This window comes from Chionomys nivalis, chromosome 3, assembly GCF_950005125.1.
Source record: "Chionomys nivalis chromosome 3, mChiNiv1.1, whole genome shotgun sequence".
Taxonomy (NCBI): Eukaryota; Metazoa; Chordata; class Mammalia; order Rodentia; family Cricetidae; genus Chionomys; species Chionomys nivalis.
In genome coordinates this window covers 39,694,755-39,717,751 of record NC_080088.1, presented here as the reverse complement: position 1 = coordinate 39,717,751, position 22,997 = coordinate 39,694,755, and the positions used below count along the sequence as shown (strand labels likewise).

Sequence of the window (22,997 nt, the reverse complement as noted above, 5' to 3'; positions counted from 1 at the left end):
ACTTACGGGTCATCTATAGAATATCATCACCATGCCTGTCTACTCCTGATCTTCTTCACCTCGGAAACTACTAGCATATGTCTTGGGCATAGATATTTATCTCCAAAGAGTCTGTGAAAATGGGAGGCTTATTCTAGGTAAAGTAGTCAGTCAGAAGTGCATCCCAAAGAGATGAGACACTAATTCTAAGACAGACCTAGTTCTCAGACAGATTGGGCTTTTTTACCCTTTTGAGTTGAAGATACTCAATCTATAACATCTACTTCAGAACTTGTCCCAGCTATAGGACTGGAGTGGGCAGGTGTGCTTGTGCGTATTAGAAACCTTAGCATTAGGGCGGCCGAGGTGGGACAATCACAATGTCAAGAACAGCTGTGTTTTTAAACAAAGTTAATTCAATAGCTAGTTAACTGAAGACTGGAGAGGACTGCTAAAGGTGACAGCAGTGAGGACTAGCAGCTGGTCAGCTCACTGAGCACAGTGGCAATGCACAGTGGATTGAAAGTCATTCCTCTAAGTACCACAGCAATGCAATAGCTCATATCACAAGAGCAACCAAAGCCCTAGCTAATATGACATTGTCAAGGAAAATTAAAACATACTGGTTTACAAATATAAACTACGTTCCTAAAAGGCTTGAAAATATACCCCTAAATTACTTAAAGTAAACACAACTCTGTGTAATGCCCTAAATGAAATAAAAAGGCTGTAAATTTCTATAACAACCCATATGTATTCCTTAAAAACATCACGCACTGCAAACTCACACACTAAACCCTATGGGTTTAGAAGAAAGACAGCTGAGACAGACTACTATACACTATATAGATATTGACAACTGAACACTGGTAAAAAAAAATTATATGAGAGACTACCACAGCTAAGGCTCTACAGCATTTGTACCCATCACCAGCTCAGAGGTATCCTTCTAGACGACGTTAACTCCAAAAGAGCCATGCACTGAAGCCAGAAACCTGGCTCATTGCATCACTGTCTTAGTCCCTGTTCCTGTTCCATGGCTGTAAAGAAACACCATGACCAGAGCAACTCTTACAAGGGAAAAATTTAATTAGGGCTTGCGTGCAGTTTCAGTTTAGTCCATTATTATCATGTGGGGAGCACGGTGATACACATGGCACTGGAGCAAAAGCTAAGAGCTTTACATGCTGGTCTGTATGCAGAGAGAGACAGAGAGAGAGACTGGGCCTCGCATGGGCCTTTAGAACCACAAAGCCAAACCCCTGTAACACACTTCCTCCAACAAGGCCACCTCCTAACCCTTTTCAAACAGCACCACTCCCTGATGACCAAGCATTCAAGTATATGAGCCTCTGGGGGTCATTTTTTATTCAAACCACTACAATCAATAGGAAGCCTTTTTATACCACTGCTTAGGGCACAGAAAGTTTTGTAATTTTTCCCAGCATTAGTAAGGATGCAATAAGAAGCCTTGCACCCTAAAATATCATGAAAGTGTCCCTTGAGAGAAAGACGCACAATGTGGACACAGGCCTACATTCAATACCTAACAGCTACGGAAACAAATATCACTCAAAACAACTTTCTGCCCCTTTAAATGTCATCCCACCTCAAACCTTAAATTACTAAAAAGTAAGCACAGGAGACACATAAAGCCAAGAGGCTTGTGAAAGTTCACACCCCAACCCTTCCCACACTTGTTAAAAGCTTCAATCCAAAAGTCAGGCCTATCATGAGTAGAAGGGAAGATGAACTGGAAATGACATGGGCTTTCTGATTTAAAATACATTTTTAATGTTCCTCAAAATAAAATTGTTAGTAATTGAAAGTAAAGAGCTGTAAGTCTGCCTGATCTTTTTGTTTTGGAATGTGTTCAAACAGAAAGTAATTAAGTCATTCCTTGATTATATGCTAGTCAAGTCTTATGTGTTGTTAGACACCCCCCTCCCCATACACACACATATCAAGGATTCCTTCCCTCACAAACTTCACTGAGGGTCTAGTGTTCCAAAGAACATTTAAAGGCATGTACCGAACACATGAGAATCAGATTTCCCACAGCCGAGAGCGCCTGGTGCCGTACTCAGACTCAGCCCACGGGAAGATTCCCCAGCACTCCACAAACGCCTTTCCAATCACACAGTGCGTGAGCAGAAAATGGAAAGTAACCCTTGAGAGAAAAAGGCAGCCACATTTCCCTGTGCCCTAGGGTTGATGAGCTGTCTTCTAATAGCCCTACGACAGACACAGACTGTGATACCTTTTGAAAGGCAGAGCATTCTTCAGAACCACCTCCACCTCCGCAACGTCAGCTCTGGCAAGGTCTGCTACGGTGAGAAAGCCAGAGGCATACAGGAACCTGGCTCTCTGAGCGTTCAGTAAGGACACCCGGATGAGGTCACACAGCTCCCTCTGGATGCCAAACGTGAGCCGCTTCTGAAACTGGGAAAGCAGTAGTTCCATGTTGTGCCAGCCCAGACGGTTGGAAAACACTGTAATCATTCCTAGAACAGCCAGAATGTTGGTTGAGTTAAAAATTGTTTTAGACTAATTCTCCAAGATTGTATATATAAACATATGTGAACGTGTATAGATACATATGTGTGTATATACATGTGTGTGCACATGTATTTGGTTCGACTTTGCTTTTTCTGCAGAACGTATGGTTTAACAGGGCCAAGGCACAAGTTAACGGAGCAGACACATATCAGAAGTCCTAGATAGTTCATAAAAAACAAAGTAAGCACATTAGATGTCATCCCATCTATTCTTTCAAGTTTTATTTTATGTGCATGCATTTTACCTGTGTGTGTCTTGAGTGTGCACAATTAGAGGCAAGCGATCACTATCAGGCATCTTCTCTTGCTCTCCACTTCATTTTTTGAGGCAGAGTCTCTCACTAAACTTTGGGCTCACCAACTGCCTGGACTAATTAGCTACTAAGCCCCTGGGACCTCTGCCTTCCAGCACTAGATTATAGAATAGACATGCACTACTGTCCCCATCTTTGTGTGAGGGTGCGGGGATCTGAATTCTGGGTCTCATGCTGGCATAACAAGCCCTCTCTCAAAGCCCATCTCATTTGTTCCTAACTCTGAACTTAACATTTAGATACGGGGGCACAGAACATATACACAAAGAGAACAAAAACCCCATTCTAGTCCATTCCTCTCACTAGCTCTCTTAGTTCTTTTTTCCTTTCTTAAGGAAAAGAGAACAATAACAAAACAGGTAAAAGGACTCATTTTTACCTATTTTGATTTAAAAATTCAAATGTTGAGAAAACTGCAGAATGACATTCCCACTACTATTTTCTTCAAAGAGAGACTTCTTCCTCTTGAAATAAAGAGATCACAGCAGCCCAGTAGCACCCATGGAAATCACTACTCCAGAAGAACACTGACCTCTGAGGCCAGGCACTTGAGCACTGACTCCTTCCCTTCATCCAACCCTCCACCCACATCTTCTATACAGCATCCCCCTATGCACGCATTCACAAGGAAGTTCTTACAAATAAAGACACAAACCTTTTAGTAGTCCTGGGTTTCCTTCCAAAGGGCTAACAAATTAGTAAATCAGACCCAGAATCTACCTGTTTGTGTAAATTGAGTGTTTCCTAAGGCATGATAGTTAGAACAGTCAGGTTTACAAAACTCTCTTCATCTGCAGACTCTTTCTCAAAATCTATTATTAATCGGAACTAAGAGGAAAGGGATTCCACTGAGAACTTTGCTTCTCCCCATAAGGAGGGAAGTGCCAGAGAAAGATGTACCACCTGCAAGTCACTAAGGAACAGAAGGGGGAAGGGGTAAGCCCCGGCCTGATGACAGCTCTCTACAGACTGCTACTAAATCCAGAGGCACCAGTGTGATGATGAGAACGCTGAGGACTCTGTATGACTGCAGCAATTTCAGAGGGGATTAAATAAACAGAAGTTTTTGGGAAAGTAATCTAAACCAGGCATGTTGATACACACCTTTAATTCTAGTACTCAGAGAGCAGAAGCAGGTAGATCACTGTATTTGAGGACAATCTGGTCTACATAGGGAGCTCCAGGCCAGCCAGAGCTACCAATGAGACCCTGCTTCTTTTTTCTAAAAAAAAAAAAAAAGGAATCTTAACAACCTTAATGATAGAATCTTAGATAAAGCGACACACTCCATCTAACTGACCTGCATAAACAGCAGCCGACTGTTGCAAAGACTGAATCTGTCCACGATTACATCCATATTTCTGATTAATTTCCTTTAAGGGAATTTCACTGATTAAATCCAATAACACAAGACTTGTGAAAAACCTAAAAATAAATCAAGACTGGTGTGAGATCACTTATAGCTACTCTGAAAGTGTAACATATACTGCAAACCAACTACAGACCAAAGAGGTAGCAGAGGGTTCACTCCCATCCCCCATCCCACCCCCCACCCCCACAGGAGGACAACAGGAGGAGGACTGGTGGGCAAAGATGACCACAGTTATTTCACACACCTTAGCCACAGCTAAGAACTAACCCAATAGAGCAAAAAGTTCCCACACTGCAATGTTAGTAACTGATTTCCAGAAATAATACTTGGTTTAAGAAATGAGGTAGCAAAAAAATCTAAAAGATTTAATACATGGGTATAAAATTAACAGAATTTTGGTTAAATGACAGTATCTAATTATAAAATCTAGATTTGATTTGAAACAAAAAGTTGGCACAAATAATCCAAGCACAGAGATCCTTATAAATTGGCACTTGACTGTGAAGTAAATCACACACACAAGTAATTTTCCTGTGCTTTAAGGCATAGCCTGTTACAGTTCCCCCCTGGGAATCCTAACACCTTCCAGGTGGTGAGAGACTACTTCTAAAGGTGCTACAAAGCACAATTCCAATAAAATCACCACAAATGGAAGTCCCCACTCAAGAAAGGAAAGTGATTAAATATTTGACTTTAAAAACCTGCAGGCATAATGACTAAATGTCAAGTTGCAAGAAAAATTAAACTGTCAGTAAATTAAATGAACAGGAGAAATTTTAAAATTTACTATAGTCAGCCAAAATGTTTCCACAGTGTTGAGGATGAGAGTGACCCAGAAGAGTGGATATGGACCTAGGCCCAGCAGTGATAATGCTGCAGGCTCCCCACCTTCTATGGATGGCCATTTGCCGATGCTGTCTCTCAGTTCTGGTTACTACTTTTCCTTTCACACAGCGAGCCAAGAAGCTTTCCTCAACTCCAACCAGTTCTGCCACCCTTCTCATAGAAGCTGGCAATTTTTCCCACAGACAGAAAAATCGATACCAATCAATCCCAGTCCAGTCTTCAAACACAGGTGTAACCTAAAGAGAAGAAGCATCATTTTAGCTGTGGGAGCTCGGTGGCGAAACACGTGCCTGGTATGTACAAGGCCATGGGTTCAAGCCTTAGTACTGGACAAAAACAAACAGACCCATTACACCGCATAAGTAACAAAATTGTAAATGTAAACTGCATAGTAAAGACAAAGGCCTCAGGATACAGAAAACATCTGTGATAATAACTCATTTATAAGAAAACATTTATTCAAAAGAAACTTGCTGAAAGAACAAACACAGGCAGAAAAGGAGAGAAAGCCAGAGAGAGTGGCAGGGTAAGGGGCGGGGGTACCGACTGCTAACCATACAAACTGGATTTCATGGAATGCAAGTCTTTAATCATAGACATTTTCAACCTAAGTAGGACTGACTCAAAGTATTCTCTTACCTATTTCATGTATTCAAGAATGAATCAGTAAAATGAAAAGGAGAGATAAGGGGGGCAGTGCAGGGAGAGTCAACAGTCACAGCTGATGTATTTCTTTAAAGGTCCAGGATTCAACAAGAAAGCTATGAGACAAACAAGAAAGAGACAAGTGTCCTAAGCAAGGAGAGGAATGTAAGCAAAGAAACACCTTTAAAAGTGTCCAAACATTAGGACACAAAAAGACCTCAAAGACAAAAACAGTATAAATGTATAAAGACAAAACATTATAACTGTATACAAAAAGATTGAAAAATGCTTAAAGAAATAAAAGGGCAAGTGTCTGTAATACCAGCAGTTGTGTAGCCGAGGCACTAGGATACAAAGTTTTAGACCAATCTGGTAAGTTCCAGGTCAGCCTAGTAGTATACCTAGAAATTTGAGAGTAGCCTGGCTTTAGAAAAAGAAAAAAAGACATTTAAGAAGAAAAGAAGGAAGGAATGGGGGAGCAGAAGGCAGAGGTAAGGAAGAAAAGAGAGTGCTGTGGAATAAACTTTGTACACTGTAAATATGTATTGCTCGCTCCCGTTGTTAATAATAAAAAGCTGATTGGCCAATGGCTAGACAGTATTTTGGGGACAGAGAGAATGCTGGGAAAAAGAAGGGCAGAATCAGAGGAGTTGCCAGCCAGATGGAAAGGAAGCAGGACATGCAAGAGAGGTAAAGTCTCGGGGCAGCACAGAGATTAATAAAAATGGGTTAATTAAAGTGTAAGAGCTGGTAATAAGCCTGAACTATCAGCTGAGCATTTATAGTTAATAGTAAGTCTCTGAGTGGTTATCTGGAAAGTGGCTGCCAGAACAGAGCTACCATGTTCCCAATGAAACACTCTGCCTAAGAGATAGCAAAAGGGGAGAAGAGAAGGAAAAAAAGAGGTGAAGGGAGGCTGGGAGTGATGTGGGAGTCTCCTCTGCATGCTGTTAATATGCTTTATTACCATTGGCTAATAAATAAAGCTGTTTCAGCCAATGGTTTGGCAGAGCAAAGCCAGGAGAGAAACCTGAACAGAGATATATAGAGAGAGTAGGCCCAGTTGGAGAGACGCCATGTAGCTGCCAAAGGAAAAAGGCGCTGGAACACTAGAATCTTACTGGTAGGCCACAGCCTTGTGGTAGCAATATACAGATTAATAGAAAATGGTTAGCTTAAGATATAAGAGCTAGCTAGAAAATACAGCTAAGATATTGGTCAAACAGTGTTGTAATTAATATAGTTTCTGTGTGATTATTTGGGTCTGGGTGGCCGGGAACGAAAGAGCAGTCTCCATTTACATAGGAAAAAGGCAAAAGAATAAAGCATGATACCATTTTAGCAAGAAAAGGACATTGATGTAGGAGGTCCTTCTGTTTGTGTGTTGCTTTCATTGGGCAGAACTTAGGTAGGCAGAGAAGACAGAAATGAATTCTGGGAGGAAGAAAGCAAAGTGAGGGAGCCGCCATGGAGCTGCCAGGTCAGGCATGCTGAATCTTTCCCGGTAAGCCATGACCTCGTGGTGAACACAGATTAATAGAAATGGGTTAAATCAAGATGTAAGAGTTAGCCAATAGGAGGCTAGAGCTAATGGCCACGCAGTGTTTTAATTAATACAGTTTCTGTGTGATTATTTCGGGTGTAAGCTAGCCAGGCAGCTGGGACAAGGGCCCCCGCTCCCTGTAACAAAGGACCTGCTCTCCGCGTAATAGGACATAAATAAAGAGACCATTTACTGTAGGACAACGGTCTTGTACCCTGTAAAGATTTGTCACTTGTATTCATTTAATATAACGCTGATTGGCCAATAGCCCAGACAGGAAGTATAGGCGGGGTGATCAGACTAGGAGAATTCTGAGAAAAAGAAGGGCTCAGTCTGCAGTCATCACCCAGATGCAGAGAGATGCCTCTGCATCCCAAGGGATGAGACTGTAGGTGTGTGTATACCACATCATCCTTGGCAAGCACCCCAAAACTGGTGAAAAACATTAGTCTACATATCCAAAAATATTTCATGAACTGCAAGTAAGGAAAAATGTAGGGCTCTTCATCAACATGCATCATAATAATGTCACAAACTGAGTGAGAGAATTTTGAAAGCAGCCAAGACAGTGTCCTAGTTAGCATTAACTATCAACTAAATCATCTATAAAAAGTCCCAAGAGAGTGTTTCCTTTATCAGTTTGGTCTGTGGACATGTCTGTGGGGATCTCCTCCATTATTAATTAATTCAGGGGGGCCTCAATGCACTATGGGTAGCACCATCCCGAGGCAGGTGATCCTGAGCTACATAAGAAAACCAGCAAACCATGAGCCTGCCTCATTGCCTCAGCAAGCAGCATTCCTCCATGGTTCTACTTCAAGCTCCGGCCCTGACTTACTCAATGACAGACTGTGCCCTAAGAGTGTGAGTCAAATCAACCCTCTCCTCGAGCTACTTTGCTAAGTCTTTTATCACAGTAACCGAAGGAAAGAACTGACAGAAAATCAAGTCACCTTACACAACAGAAACCCAATAACAGCAAAAGTTAACTTCTCATCAGAAACACTGGAGACAAGAATGGGATGAGAAGGGCACAAAGTATTTGAAGGAAGAGTAAAAACGCTGTCAACTTAGAATAAAGGAAAGGTGTCTTTCAAAACCAGAGATAACAGAGACATTCCTAGACAAACATAATCAGAAAATGTTGTTAGCAAACATGTCTCTTTAATCCTAACAAAAGTTCTTCAGGTTGAAAGAAAGCAGGCTGCTCAGGTACATGCTGGTGCACACCTGTAAGCCCAGCAGCCAAGTGACTAAGTGGGGAGGCGTGTAAGTTTGAGGTCAGATTGGACCACATGGTAAGCTGCAGGCCAGCCTGGGAGGGAGACAAGTAGGAAGGGAGAGAAAGGGACTGGGATAGAACTCAAATATTCTGATTACACCTTAAAAAACAAAGCTAATAGAGGTCACTTCGTGAGTACATATTAAAAATAATTGGGGCTAGAGAATTTAGCTCTGAGGAAGAGTGTTTACCTAGAATTCACAAAGCCCTTGGCTCCATTCTCAGCACTGAAAATAATTAATAATCACAACAATAACAACTGCATATTTCCTCATTCTTCTCTTGACTTACTTAAAAATCATTATATGATCTGCAAGAAGCAGAGGACAGAATACAGTTGAATAGTAGTTACCAGAGAACAGGAAGCAGTGGGGATGTCAAGCTGAACAGGGGTTTTCTTATCTGAAGTTGTTGGTTACTGAATGTTGAAGGCAACAGTCTGGATCAGGAGCTCACACTCATGCCTGCTATTAATATGTGGGACATTGTTAAGGCCATGGTAGATGATTGATAAGATCTGCTTTAAGATTATTTCCACTCATATTAGAAGGCACAGAACATTGGGCCTGATATAATCCATGAATTATATATATGTTTGTAAAAGAAAGAAATAACCTCTACAGTTATTTTATTGAGGGCATTTCCTGGTAAGACCTCATTCTAATGAAAATTTCAATGTTATTCTCTCCCTTCATTTACTCATCAAAGTGCACACATTTGCTTTTCAGTGGCACACTTATTTCTGGTTAAGTTCTTGCTAAAGAATATGATTAAACTATTCAATTCATATCAAAATGGTTATTATAACTATAGAGGATGATCTAATGTAAACAAACTTTCTGTGATAGTACCGTCAACTCCACAGGATGAGGAATCACAAAGGGGACAAGCCACTGGGCATGCCTGTGAGGGACTACCTAGACTAGACTGACCTAATACAAGGAGAAAGGGGCAGAGTCCAGCACTCATCTCTCTCTGGTTCATATGATGCAATGGGCCCAGGTACCTAAGCTTTCTTCCTTCTGCACCCTCAAACTGTGAGGACAAACGAAGGCCTCCTTCCTTCAGTTCTTTTGTCAAGGTACTTTGTCAGAGTGTCAAGAAAAGCAATGAAGGCACTTTTAAAATTCCTACTACAAGCCTGGCACACATCTCAACATTCAGTGGCTAGAAGTGAGAGGACTAAACATCCAGGCTAGCCTTGGCTAACCAGTGAGATCCTGTCGATAGGAGGTAAATAGTTTTGTTTTTAGATAGAACTTACCAGGTAGACGATATGAAGGTCATTCTCTAAAACAAAGCCTTTCATTGCTCTTTGGAGATCAGCAAAAATGTCTAGGGTATCAGTTGGAGAAAGTGAGGAAGAAAGAGTAGCCGATCCAAGATGAGTTGGGTGATATACCTTTCCTGGAGTGGGGAATACAGGAGCAAAGGTTAAAATAAAACAAAGCACTGTCCTTCTCTACTACGCGTTAACCCCCTCGGCTCTCATCAAAGCAATAAGCAGAACCTTATCTAACACGTAGAAATGTATGAGCAAAAGCTAAAAGGTGAGTATAATATAAAGAGTGAGCATTTTTGCATGAGAGCTTGTGTTTACCTCCTGACCCATCGCTGGGCTCTGCCACCTGGATGAACTCATTTTCTAACAGCCATGTCACACAGGCATCAATTGCTCCAAGTTGAACATCATCTTGATTTCTCTGCTTTCCCTGACTCCCTTCCTTTATGCCAGCAGCCAAGAATGTGCAGGAGGCATAAGTTTGCATATCTTGTGATGTACTTGCCACTCCGCCAACGATTATCTGAGAGAAAATGTTTGAAAAGTCTGTAATCTTTATAAACTGTGTAGAACCTCTGGACATCAAGCAAATGAAGTGACTTTATTTTCTTAAGGTATCTTCAGTCTCTATGTAGAGATGCTTTATGAAATCTTTAGTCATCACACATCACAAACACAGACGACACTACTGTCAGCATTTTCCTGGAAAGTAAATATGATATTTTCTCATAGACAAAAAGGGACTTCGGCAACTAGTTACACCTATAGAGGAGGTTACAACTCACAGCCATGAATCTGATCACATGGCCATGTAGAAATGCTACTCTTGAGTCCTCCCATTCAGAAGGACAACAGGGCAGGAAAAGATGAAGTTAGTATTCGTGTGCATTGCCTTGGCTACCATCTAACTTGTGAAGCTCATGCCCCAGCCTCCAGTATGCTAGAATAAGAAGCCTGCACCACAGGTCCAGCCCTTCTGCAAACTTAATTTTTTATAACTTGATTTGATTTTAATGTTCACATATATTTATTATCTGAATGGAAGAACTATGGTTCACTTTGTCATCTTTTCTTTAAACTTAAATAAATAATGTATCAAAAGTAAAAAGATAGCCACTAGAGTACACACATAGCCTGCGTTCTATTCCTCTATTCCCTATGCCACAAAAAAAAAAGATATAAAAAAGAACTATAGTTCATTTGGTTGCATAATTGTTTTGAAATAGATTGATATTGTAGAATTTTAAGCTATTTTAAGCTTCAAAATAACTACATATTCATATATATAACATATAGGCATGTTTAAACCAACATATATATGTATATAATGTGTGTGTGTGTATATACATACGAATGCATGTATCAGAATTTATTTATCAACTTATTTCGCAGAGCCTGAAGAACTATGTATATCTGTATTACATTTAAATATACGTGAGAAACAGAGTCACACTTGGGAAGGCTATAAATATAACAATCTTGTTTTGCTTTTGTTTTTATTTAGGGGGGGATGTTCTTTGAGATAAGGTTTCTTTGCATAGTCCTGGCTATCCTGAAACTCTATCTGTAGACCATGCTGACCTCAAACTCAGAGATCTGTCTGCCTCTGTCTCCTGATTGCTAGGAATAAAGTGGGCCACCACTGCCGGGCAACAATCTGTTTCTAAAAAAAAAAAAAAAACAAAATAAAACAAAACAAAAAAACCTCAACTCACATTTTCGCATCCTCAGATTTTAATGGGCATAAAAGAGTCATGGTGGTTCCTGAACTCCTACCTCCAGAATAGCTCGTTTCATGCTAGCAGTGATGTCTCCGTGTCTCTGCAGACAGCTGTGCACAGGCTCCAGAGATCCTCGAAGCAGAGCAATGCCTTTTGATTTCTCAGCGTTCTTACAAACTAGGATACTTTCACCTACAAACAAAGCCACACGTCTGAGTTCCAGCCCATTCCTGCAAGTCACTGCTGAAGACAAGTTCTGACCCACTGAGGAGACAGGAGGTTTTAGAGGTTGTGTCGGTCACAGAGCCCTAAGTCACAGCTCTGGATCTGAACTCTGGACAGGCGATCAAAGCATCACCAGAAAGCATACGGTACCCAGCTTCTAGATGATTTTTAGCTGAAGGCCAGAGAAGCAGCAAGCACAGAGCTCTTGTGCTCTATAAACACTGTCCTAGGCAGACAGGGGCTCCTTTGTCCCACCACTTCTCCACACTTTACTGCCCTTTGCCAAAAATACCTTAAAACCCACATCAAACATCTTTAGCAGGCCTCACCCCTTTTCTATGAAGCCTCCATGCACCTAACAAACTTTAACACATATAGAGATTATAAGTCTTTCCCTATTCAACTGTGTTCTCTCTCTCTCTCTCTCTCTCTCTCTCTCTCTCTCTCTCTCTCTCTCTCTCTCCTCAACCTGGTATTGTAACAGACTTTTGCTAGGGAATCTCTCTCCCTCCCTCACGCACGCACACAACTGTAGTTTCCCCTCCCTTCTCTCTTCCCATTCCCTCCCCCCACTCTTGCCCCCACCACCATTATCCCACCCCTATACCCCCACCTCACCCCGATCCATTCCTCCATTTCTATTCAGAAAAGGGCAAGACTCCCATGGGTATCAACCAAACAAGGCATATCAAGCTGCAGGAAAACTCCCTTGTAATAAGGCTGGGCAAGACAACCCAGTATGAGGAATGGAGTCCCAACAGCCAGCCAAAGCATTAGGGACAGCCCCTGCTCCCACTGTTAGAAGCCCCACAAGAGGACCAAGCTACACAAGTGTAACATGTGCAGAGTGCCTAGGTCAGAACCATGCAGGCTCCCTGATTGTCAGTACAGTCTCTGCGAGCCCTATGAACTCTAGTTAGCTGATTGTGTGGGTTTTCGTGTGGTATTCTTGATCCCTTTGGCCCCTAAAATCCTTCCTCCTGTGCTCCAAACTTTCAAAGTCCTTCCACAATGTTCCCCAAAACATGGTCAGATCTGTCACAGCAGTGCCGCACTATCGGGGTACCAGTTTGTCTTAGCTAGGGTCACTATTGCTGTGACGAAAAACCATGACCAAAACAAACTGGGGGGAAAGGGTTTATTTGGTTCACACTTTCTCGATGTGGTCTGTCAGTGAAAAAGGGCAATAACTCATATAGGGCAGGAACCTGGAGGCAGGCGCTGATGCAGAGCCCATGGAGGGGTGATGTTTACTGGTCTGTTCCTTATGTCTTGCTCAATCAGATTTCTTAAAAAAACCCAGGACCACTAGGCCAAGGAAGGTACCACCACCAAGAGCTAGGCCCTCCACAATCAATCTCTAGTTAACAAAATGCCTTACATCTGGATCTTATGGAAGCATTCCATTGAGGTTCCCTCCTTTCAGATAAATCTAACTTGAGCCAAGTTAACTTAAAATGAGGCAGCACAGAGCTGGGCGGTGGAGACACACGCTTTAATCCCAACACTCGGGAGGCAGAGGCAGGCAGATCTCTGTGAATTTAAGGTCAGCCTGGTCTACAGAGCGAGTTCCAGGACAGGCTCCAAAGGCTACACAGAGAAACCCTGTCTCAAAAAGACAAAAAACAAAACAACAACAAAAACAAACAAACAACAACAACAACAAAATACCCTAGCTAGCACAGATCCCAGTGAAGATCTCAAACGATAATCCAGAAATACACCCTGGGGTGTATTTTAAAGGTGATGGCAGTGACCAACCAGTAACTCTGATTGCAGAATTCAACCAATCTGGTCTGACAGTGGAGACCAGGCACTCAAAATTAAACTAAAGTCAGCAACCTAATTAACCACATGAAACAAAAGTAGGCCCAGTCTGCCCAGTCATTCCCAGCTGTGCCACTCAGATTCCCAGCTAGACTAGCAATACGGGCCTATTCCTGCCAAACCAGAAAACCCAGAACTGGCTGTCTCTATACATTTGTGATACAATGACACAAGATTGCAAAGAACTGGGAAATCATAAGATTTTAAAATATACCAACAAAATTCCAATGATGAACCCTAAAGAAACAGGGAGCAGGAAAGAACAGATAAAGGTTACACATAATCCTCTCAAAGATGTTCTATGAAGTATAAGAACATTAAAATGAAATACATTTAGAAACTGAGATATAAACAAAGTGAGAAATTTAACAAAGAAACAGAAACAATAAAATAAAAACAAATTCCAAAGAAGAAAAGCATGGCAGACAAACTGCAAAAAGAAATGGTGAGTCTCAACCGGAGCTCAGACAGATGGAGAGCCAGCACACTCCCAGACTGACGGAAATGAACTTAAACGACTTATAGTCAAAAGACTAATTTTTGCATAATAGAAGCTAAAGTGGAAGAGATAGGGACTAAAAAGCTATTAACGAAATAAATGTAACCAAATCTAGGGAGAGAGAGTGACAGCAGGTAAAGGAAGCACAGAAGTCTCTACGCTAATACAACCCAAAAAGCTCACCAAGACACATAATACCAAAACTCAGACCGCTGGAGAGATGGCTCAGCAGTTGGGAGCACTTGCTCTTCCAGAGGACCTGGGTTCCATTCCCAGCACCAATAAGACAGGCAGCTCACAGTCATCCAGTTCCAGGGGATCCTACACCCTCTTCTAATCTCTGAGGGCACCAAACAAACATAGAGCAAGGCAAAATACCCATACACATAAAAGTAATTTTTTTAATTCAAAGGCAGAGAGGTGGGGCATAGCTTGGTGGTGGAGTGCTTGCCTATCATGTGTGAGGATTTGGGTTCAATCCCCAGTAGTACAAGACAATAAAACCTTAAAAAAAAAAATTCAAAGGCGAAACTCAGAGAAGAATTTGAGCAAGATGCAACAACCTATGGGTTTCTTGGTGACTTCAAGCCTCAAAAAAAGTTCTCCAATCTATAAGATCTCACAATAGAAACAAATTCTCATATGATCCCAGGATCTCAAGTTCCCCAGGATTTTCCATTGACACCTGGTCTAAAAATGATTGGAAGCCCCAATGTGCGCCAGAGTTACAAATTCTCTAGCAGGCCAGTGAACCCAGTCACCCGAGATTCTTCAAGTACCTCAGGTCCACCATATCCACAAGATTTTCAGGCCCCTCCAAGGACACACATTTCTCCCAGTGATCCAAGGAGGCAGCGGAAGCGCACAGTGTTCACCAAGGAACAAAAGCTGGTCTTGCAAGCACATTTTAATAAATGGATGTACCTGAACCAAAAGAACCAAAAGCAATGCATGGAACTCTCTGAAATGTTAGGCTTGAAGAAGTAGAATATCAAGATCTGGTTCAAGAACAGGCGAGCTAAGGAGAATCACAAAAAGGCTTGAGAACTACCTGGTAACCCTGGCTGTGGATCTCATGACAGAACAGAGGGCCATGTTCCTCTTGTTCCATCTGCCATTGCAGATTCCCAGTGTCAGAGCCCTTGCAGAATCAGCTCTACTCCTCACCTTAGCTCAAGTAACTCCGTAGACCATGAACCCAACTTCTCCACTGCTGATCAGATGTTTGAGGAGGAATACTTCAAGAGGAGCCCTGTTAGGGAGAGGCAGCAGAGGCAGAAGGATATAGAACTAGCCGAGAAGGGAGGCCACCAATCACATGGTAGGTATGGACTTCTCGAATACTATGTCCTTCCTGATGCATCAGTCACCTCAGATTGTAGGCGTGAGACACAATCGGGTGTCGGTGCTCCTCCTATACTCAGCCATTTGAACATTGCCCCACACTCGGAACCAATCTTCTCCATGTGTCAGAGACTTGTGACCCCTCCTCCTCAATTCAGTTCCTTGAACAATTCACTAGACCAGGCATCCATTTTCTCCAAGATCGACAGGGCCTATGAGGAGATCTTGAAAAGGAATAAGAGATGTAGGGAGCAGAGGCAGCAGAGGAAGAAGGCTAGAGAACTCCCACAGATGGGAGGCCAGAATTCCCATGCTAAATGTGCCAGCCCTGATGGTACTGTCCTCATGGCCTCTGCTTTTGAGGATTCCTCATCCCAGAGACAACTGGGTGTCGATTCTCCTCCTCAAGTCAGCCCCTCCATTATTTCTCCAGACTAAGAACCCATTTTCTCCATGTGGGGGAGCCCATTCCATGACAGCTTTCCTCCTCCCCTCTGCTCAAGTATCTTCCCAGAGCCAGACTCCACCTTTTCCATTAATCAGACCAATCAATGTCTCTTACATGAAGCAATGAAGTGTGCACAAGCTGACCAGTCCGTGGCAGCTGAAGACAGAATCCCTGGTCAGTCTGCCAATTGTGCAACATCTGCCCACCCAGCACCAGCCCAAGATCCAGACCCAGTCTGTCCCCAGTGCCCAGCACAGTTTCAACAGCAGCTGCAGAGGCAGCCACCAAGACCGCTGGAACACAAAGTGAGACAGAATCAGCTGACTGTGGCGGCATGAATGAATGCAGACAGATTATATAGATATATACAGCTTTAATAAGGAAATAGACTTACAGGACCACAGGTTCCCACGGAGAACAGGAAAAGCGTAGCAAAAGAAAAAGGGGCTGCTGGGATCACGCCCGGCAGATTTATCCGTAAACATTAGCCCGAGGCGAACACGCCCCCAATGGGTGGGGCTATATCCCTACATCTGACCCCACTCCAGTCTCTGAGAATGATCAAGGCTGCAAGGACAAACACCAAGACCGCTGGAACACAAAGTGAGACAGAATCAGCTGACCGCACTCCAGTCTCCGAGAATGATCAAGGCTAGAAGGACAATGCGGATCAACTCTTTATTGAAAATCTCTGTAAAGTGGATGCCCTCCTAGGCCATGTGTCACAACCTGACTTACGTGACGACTTTCCAGTGCTTGACTTCTTTTAAGAACTCCTGATGCTGATGGTGCTTACACCCGTGCCTTCAACTACCACAGAATGGAGATCACACGCAGCTTCCAACACCCCGTTCAGTTCTCTTTGCTGAAACAAAATTCTAACTCTACGCATCCCAGGTTGACCTTCAATATTCAGAGAATTGCCTGCTTTCATTCCCACAATTCTGTTACTTTCTGTTACTGCAATTTGAGGCTGAGAATTTGGACACAACAGTGTTAATTGTTCAGTGTTTTGTTTCTGTTCGGGGTTAACTGTGTATTATGTATATAAATATGTAAAAGTTGTGCAGATATTGTGAGAGAGCATTTCTTCACATGGCTCAGGATGCCTAGACATTCCTCTTTCTGCACACAAGAGTTGTGAGTTGCTCAGTGTGAGCTAATACACCTGGCCTATGAGCATCTCTCCTGAATTAGCAAGTTGTATTAATCTATTGTGCTATTCATACCTTATCTTTAAATCAATAAATTGATTTTAGTGAAAAAAAATTCAAAGGCAAAGAAAACATTCTAAAATCAGTAAGACTTAAGAAATCTATACACATAAGGGAAGCCCAGGAAATGATGAGCAAGTTTTAAACAGAAACCCCAAAGGCCAGCAAGGTCAGATATTACACTCGGTGCAGAAGGTCAAACCTGGCCAAATACACTTTACTCAGCCAAGCTGATCTTTGGAAATGAGGAAAAAACAAAAATCTTCCCCAGACAAACAAAAGTTAAAAGAACTCAGTGCAATGAGGACTGCCTCACAGGAATTATGTAACAGTCTTCTTCAAATTGTGCTAATATTAATTAATAGCATAAAATATAAGAAAGTTCAAAAATCAATAGTTTATTGAGAAGCATTCAAAATACTTTGTACTAAAATGGTACTGTATGAAGTGATTTTACATCTAGTGTGACAACCCTATTAAGACAGGTATAACTAAAATATTGTCTAAGAATAAAAATTACAAAATTATGTTTTGACATTAAAATGTATGGATGGGAAAATAAAAGCATAGAGCTGTATGCAATCAAATTTATTATCAACTTTATTTTTTACTATATGAAAATTTTAATTAAAAAACATTTTACACATGCATATGTGTGTATTTGCTATCATTCATGCCTGAGAACAATGAAAAATACTTATTTCCAGTTCAGCATGAGGAATGCGTTCCCAAAAGTCAGTTCAAGCACCAGGGACAGGACTTGATCCCACTGTTAGGAGCCCCACAAACACAAGCTACACAGCCATCACACACACATGGAGAGGGTCTAGGTTGGACCCAGGCTGGTTCCCTAGCTGTCAGTCCAGAGTCCATGAGCTCCCACAAATTCAGGTCAGCTGTCTCTATGGTTCCCCTGTTATGACCTTGAGCCCCCTAGCTCCTACGATCCTTCCTCCCCATCAACAGGACTCTCAGAGCTCTGCCTAGTGCTTGGCTGTGATCTCTGCATCTGTTTCCATCAGTTACTGGATGAAGGCTCTTTGATGACAATTAGGATAGTCACCACTCTGATTACAGGAGAAGGCTAGTTTAGACACCCTCTCCACTATAGCTAGGAGTCTTAGTTGGGGTCATCCTGTGGATTCTTAGGAGATTCCCTGGTACCAGGTTTTTCCCTAACCCCAAAATGGCTCCCCATCAAGATATCTCTTTCAATATTCTCCCCTCTCTCTCGCCCCCAATCATAGATTTTTTTTAAAAAGGGATTTGTTATTTCCTCTTTTATATCCTCTATCGTATTCATCAAAACTACCTTAAGGTCTTGTTCCTGTGCTCCAGTTGTGTTCCAGCACTCAGGGCCTGCTGTGGTAGGGCTGCTGGGCTCTAAGGGAGCCATTGTTCTGGCTGTTAGTGACGGTTTTTATGCTGGGTGTCTAGGCATCTGCTTCCCTGGCTAGAGAGCTTATTATCAGCTTTATCTAGCCTTTTATATTGTATGTAAACTTTATAATGAAAAAAATCTAAAGCATACACTAGGTAAAACCATCAAACCACAAAGATAGAAACAAAGGAAGAAAGTATATACAAGAAAATAAATTACAAATGTCAGTAGGAGGTCCTGGTCACATGGTCCAAGACTAGAGTCATGTGATGGGAATTCTGAGTGCTGGTTAGAAAACTCCAAGTAAACAAGACAAGAGGCTTGTAATCTCTGTTCTTCCACAGCAGGGGTTATTCCTGGAATGTGCTTTTGGCCCCTCCCAGGCACAGTGGCGAGAAGTACCAACCGATAATGTCATTGTCTATGTGCCTCTGTGCAAACATGTTTCCGCCTGTGTGCCTTGTCCTTTTGACTGCACACTTTGCTCAGATGACTTTTCTTAATCCGCAGAGTAAAAACTGTCTGATGCTCTGAATAAAGCTGACCACTGCAGAGACTTTAGAGTCCCTCGTTTTTAGACTCCATCTCTCGGGTCCCACCACCTTAAGAACAGCAAACACTGACTGCCATTTAGCAATTTGTCTTACACTGAATAATAAGATGTGAAGTAATTTTTGCTTCTTTTTTGGTATTTAATTCAAAAACTACTTCATTGCTTAAGTCAAAACTTTTGTTTGGATTTCTGACAAAAAATCATACTCGCTGGTGCAATCATTACTCGCTAGAAGCTGTCCCAGTTCAGAGACAAAATGCAGTACTTCTTAGCTCTTGGCACCCTGTCTGACTTGAGATTAAACACTCTAACGTCCACATGAGATGCTAGGGAGAGGGATCCATGGCTCAAGTACTTACAGCGCAGGCATGAAGACCTGAGTTCATACCCAGCCCCCATAAAACCCTGGTGGTGGCTTGCATCTGTAGCCCCAGCACTGGTGAGGCAGAGACAAACAGAACCTGGGTGCTTGCTGGAAAAATGACAAACTCCAGGTTCAGTGAGATACTTGGTCTCAAAATTTAAGGTGGAAGAAGCCTGGACAATGCCTCAATGAGTGAGAAGACTTGTTCTTCCAGAGAAACTGAGTTTGGCTCCCAGCACCCATGCTGGGCAGCTCAAAACTGCTTAGGACTCCAGTTCCAAGAGATGCAGTGCCCTCTTTTGTTCTCTGCAGGCAAGTACACTCACATGTGCATACCCCATCAGACATGCACATATATAAAAAACTATAAAATATTTGAAATAAGATGGAGAATGAAGAGAAAATATCCAGTGTGCACTCTGCTCTACATATGCACGCTGGGCATGGGCAAGGGTGCCCACAGCCACATACACCACACCTATTGAAAAAGAGGAAAAAGAAGCAGACATGGAAATTGAAATCATCTTCTAGCTAATAAAATCACAAATCTTGTTCTCTATATAATACTGAATCATTTCACTACATATAACACAAAAGAAAAACCTTAATTCTCTACCAAAAGAAAACCAATAGTTAACAAATGAAAATCATATTCACTATAAATATTAAATAACCCAAGAGGAAAACATTAGTGCACTGCACAATAAAGAAATATATCACGATAAGAAATAGCCAGGTACTAGTCAGCTTCCAAGTAGACTGTCTGTCTGCAATGCCCTGACAACTATATCCAAACTCACCCATTGTGTCTACGCCTTTCCTGCCAGCGCGGCCAACCATCTGCTTGTAGGTGAGGATATCTAAAGTCTGGCCACCGAAAACTGGAGTGCGAATAATCACCCGGCGGGCAGGAAGATTCACTCCTGAAGAAAGTGTAGACGTTGCTGCCAAGACCCGAATAAGACCGTGACGGAAGGCTCCTTCGATGATATCTCTCTCCTCAAATGTAAGACCTACATAAAGTACAGATCACAAAACATATTACCACAGAAGCAATGTACTTGACTATGTATAAGCAGATTTGAGAGTCCACACAAGCCTTTAAAGATCTTTTAAACAATAGTTAAAATTATAAACAAACACATCATCAGTCTACCTATTTAAGAGTATAGTCTTCCATCTCTACACATTTTTAGGCAGGTCAGCAACATTATATATGTTTTAGGTGGAACTGAGGGTCTCTGCGGAAACTACTTATCCTGCTGCTAAAGAAAACAGCAGCATGTCAAGTGAGTGGGACTGCGTTCCAATCCAATTTTAGTTATAAGAACGGACAGCAGGCTGAATTCAACTGCATGCTACTGGTTAACAACCCCGGGTTTTGTGTGTGCATATGTATGTACACATACACATTTTTAAATTTATTTTAAAATTTTATCATGGTTATTTATCATTAAAATTATATCTATGTGTGTATGTGTATTATATAAGAAGAAAGTTGAATAAAACTGAAAGGATTAAATTTCCAATCTTGAAAACATGCTTCTTTTCTTCCCCATACCAGGATTTATTAGTCAACAATTTTCTCTGATGCTCACAGATTTTCATTCATGATCATATTTCATCTTTATAACAACCTCTGGCAAACTCGTTGAAGAAAACATTCCTATGATGCAATGTTAACACACATGACCCAGTGACTGTCACACTGGAGATCCTGACAGCCCACCCATCGGATTTTTCACTTCTAGTCCTCTTCAATTCAATGACAATTTCTAAAACAAATTTAACTTTGCTGTATCTGTGAGCCTATGTCAATTCTTGACGTAAGAGGAAATGAAGTAGCATCGAATTTGAGTAGAAAGTTATTACTCTAACATAAATTTTAAGGAAACAACATATAGACAAGTAAGACTTTTAGAATTTGCTTTCCCAGTGGTTAGAAAAAAAAAATTCATTATCTGACATAGTTATACAATTCAGACAAGTAAGCTTAAAATTTTTGCTTTACTCTGGTTTGACTAATCCACTGTTTCTTAAAATGAAATATACAAATATTAAGTGTGATTAACAAGAAATAAATTCGCATAAACACAAAAATGAAGAAATTATAAAAGTCTGGTGAGGTTTTTTAATTTTTTCTATTTATTTTATTATTTTATGTGCTTGTGTGTGAACCCATATGCGCATTATGTATGCACAGGAGCCAACAGAGACCAGAAGAGGGCATATCGGATCCCCTGGAAGTGGGCTTACAGGTAGTTAGTTGGGAAGCTAACTCAGATCCTCTGCAGGAGTAACAAGAGCTCTTGATCAGAGCTCCAGCCTGTGCTGAGAACATCTTAACACAAGATGATGAACAAGGAATACCTGCATGATGAAACGCTACCCCCCATGGCACAGTCTTCCTCAGTACAGAGTCCAGTCCTGAAGGCGAACGCTTTAGATGGTCCATCACTTCCAGAAGGCTCTTGTGCTCTAGATTCACGGGTGGAAATTCAGATGGTTTTACTAATCCTGTCAAACATACACACACACATAAATAAATAAATAAATCACCAACTGTACAAGTTTCTTTGCTTCATTGGTTGTTACCTGCCAAGTGAGGACAGAAATAAATATAAGGTTCAGAAACTGCCACATACTATCCACTATGCCACATCCGTGGTCTTTTAAAGCCATTGACCCAGAACACTATGATACAAACAAGACAGGGTTGCAAAGCTTCAGAGACAGTTCTAAGAATGTATCGCAAGGTTAGGAAGATCAGCTTTTCAAAGGAGGGGATCAAAGGGATCCTGCTGGAGAAAGGACAGATTACCATGTGTTATGGTTTGAATAGAAAATGCTCCCTGCAGTCCTCAGATGGTGGCAATGTTAGGAGGTTGTGGAGCTTTTGTAGGTGAGGTCTGGCTGAAAGTGTGGGCCACTGGAGGTACACCTTTAAGAGTAAAGCCCACCTGTGGTTCTAGCCCTTGCCATCTGCTTCCTATCTGCTGCCATGAGGGAGGAGCCTGACTCACTTGCTTCGGCTTCCATGAACTCTCCCACATCTTCCCATCATGATGGACTTGTTCCCTGTGTAACCATGAACCAAAACAAACCTTCCCTTTCTTTCTTTTTATTTTATTTTATTTTTTGGTTTTTCGAGACAGGGTTTCTCTGTGGCTTTGGAGCCTGTCCTGGAACTAGCTCTTGTAGACCAGGCTGGCTTCAAACTCAGAGATCTGCCTGCCTCTGCTTCCCAAGTGCTGGGATTAAAGGCGTGCACCACCACCGCCTAGCATCTTCCCTTTCTTAAGTTGCTTCTGTCACAGTGACAACACACAAGCAAAGTCCAAACGTCAGAGTCCTTGTTCAAGACGTGTCCCGCCAACCAGCACAACAGCACTGCCTGGGACCCCAGCTCTCCCTGGAAACTGTCTAGTTCCTCTGTCACTAAGGTAACAGTCAAACATAGGTAATCAAGATCCAGGACAGGCTCCAAAGCTACAGGAAAAACCTGCCTCAAAAAACAAAACAAACAAACCAAAAAAACAAAAAAAACAAAAAACAAAACCAAAAAAAAAAAACAAACAAAATGAAATGTGCCCTTTTAGG

The 22,997-nt window shown here is 41.8% G+C and overlaps 1 protein-coding gene across 2 annotated transcripts in view; it reads right to left on the bottom strand.

Annotated features, from left to right (window-relative positions):
* Positions 1-22,997, bottom strand: part of Polq (DNA polymerase theta) — a 77,561-nt gene that overhangs the window by 41,671 nt on the left and 12,893 nt on the right. The window contains exons 8-15 of one of the 2 annotated variants that reach the window (XM_057764444.1): positions 21,768-21,914; positions 20,198-20,410; positions 11,598-11,734; positions 10,140-10,344; positions 9,804-9,946; positions 5,112-5,305; positions 4,152-4,276; positions 2,240-2,483 (exon numbers count right to left, since the gene is read on the bottom strand). In XM_057764444.1, coding sequence (XP_057620427.1) covers positions 2,240-2,483; positions 4,152-4,276; positions 5,112-5,305; positions 9,804-9,946; positions 10,140-10,344; positions 11,598-11,734; positions 20,198-20,410; positions 21,768-21,914 — 1,408 coding nt within the window. The remainder of the gene's footprint in view (positions 1-2,239; positions 2,484-4,151; positions 4,277-5,111; positions 5,306-9,803; positions 9,947-10,139; positions 10,345-11,597; positions 11,735-20,197; positions 20,411-21,767; positions 21,915-22,997) is intronic. The other variant, XM_057764445.1, reaches the window with a different exon arrangement.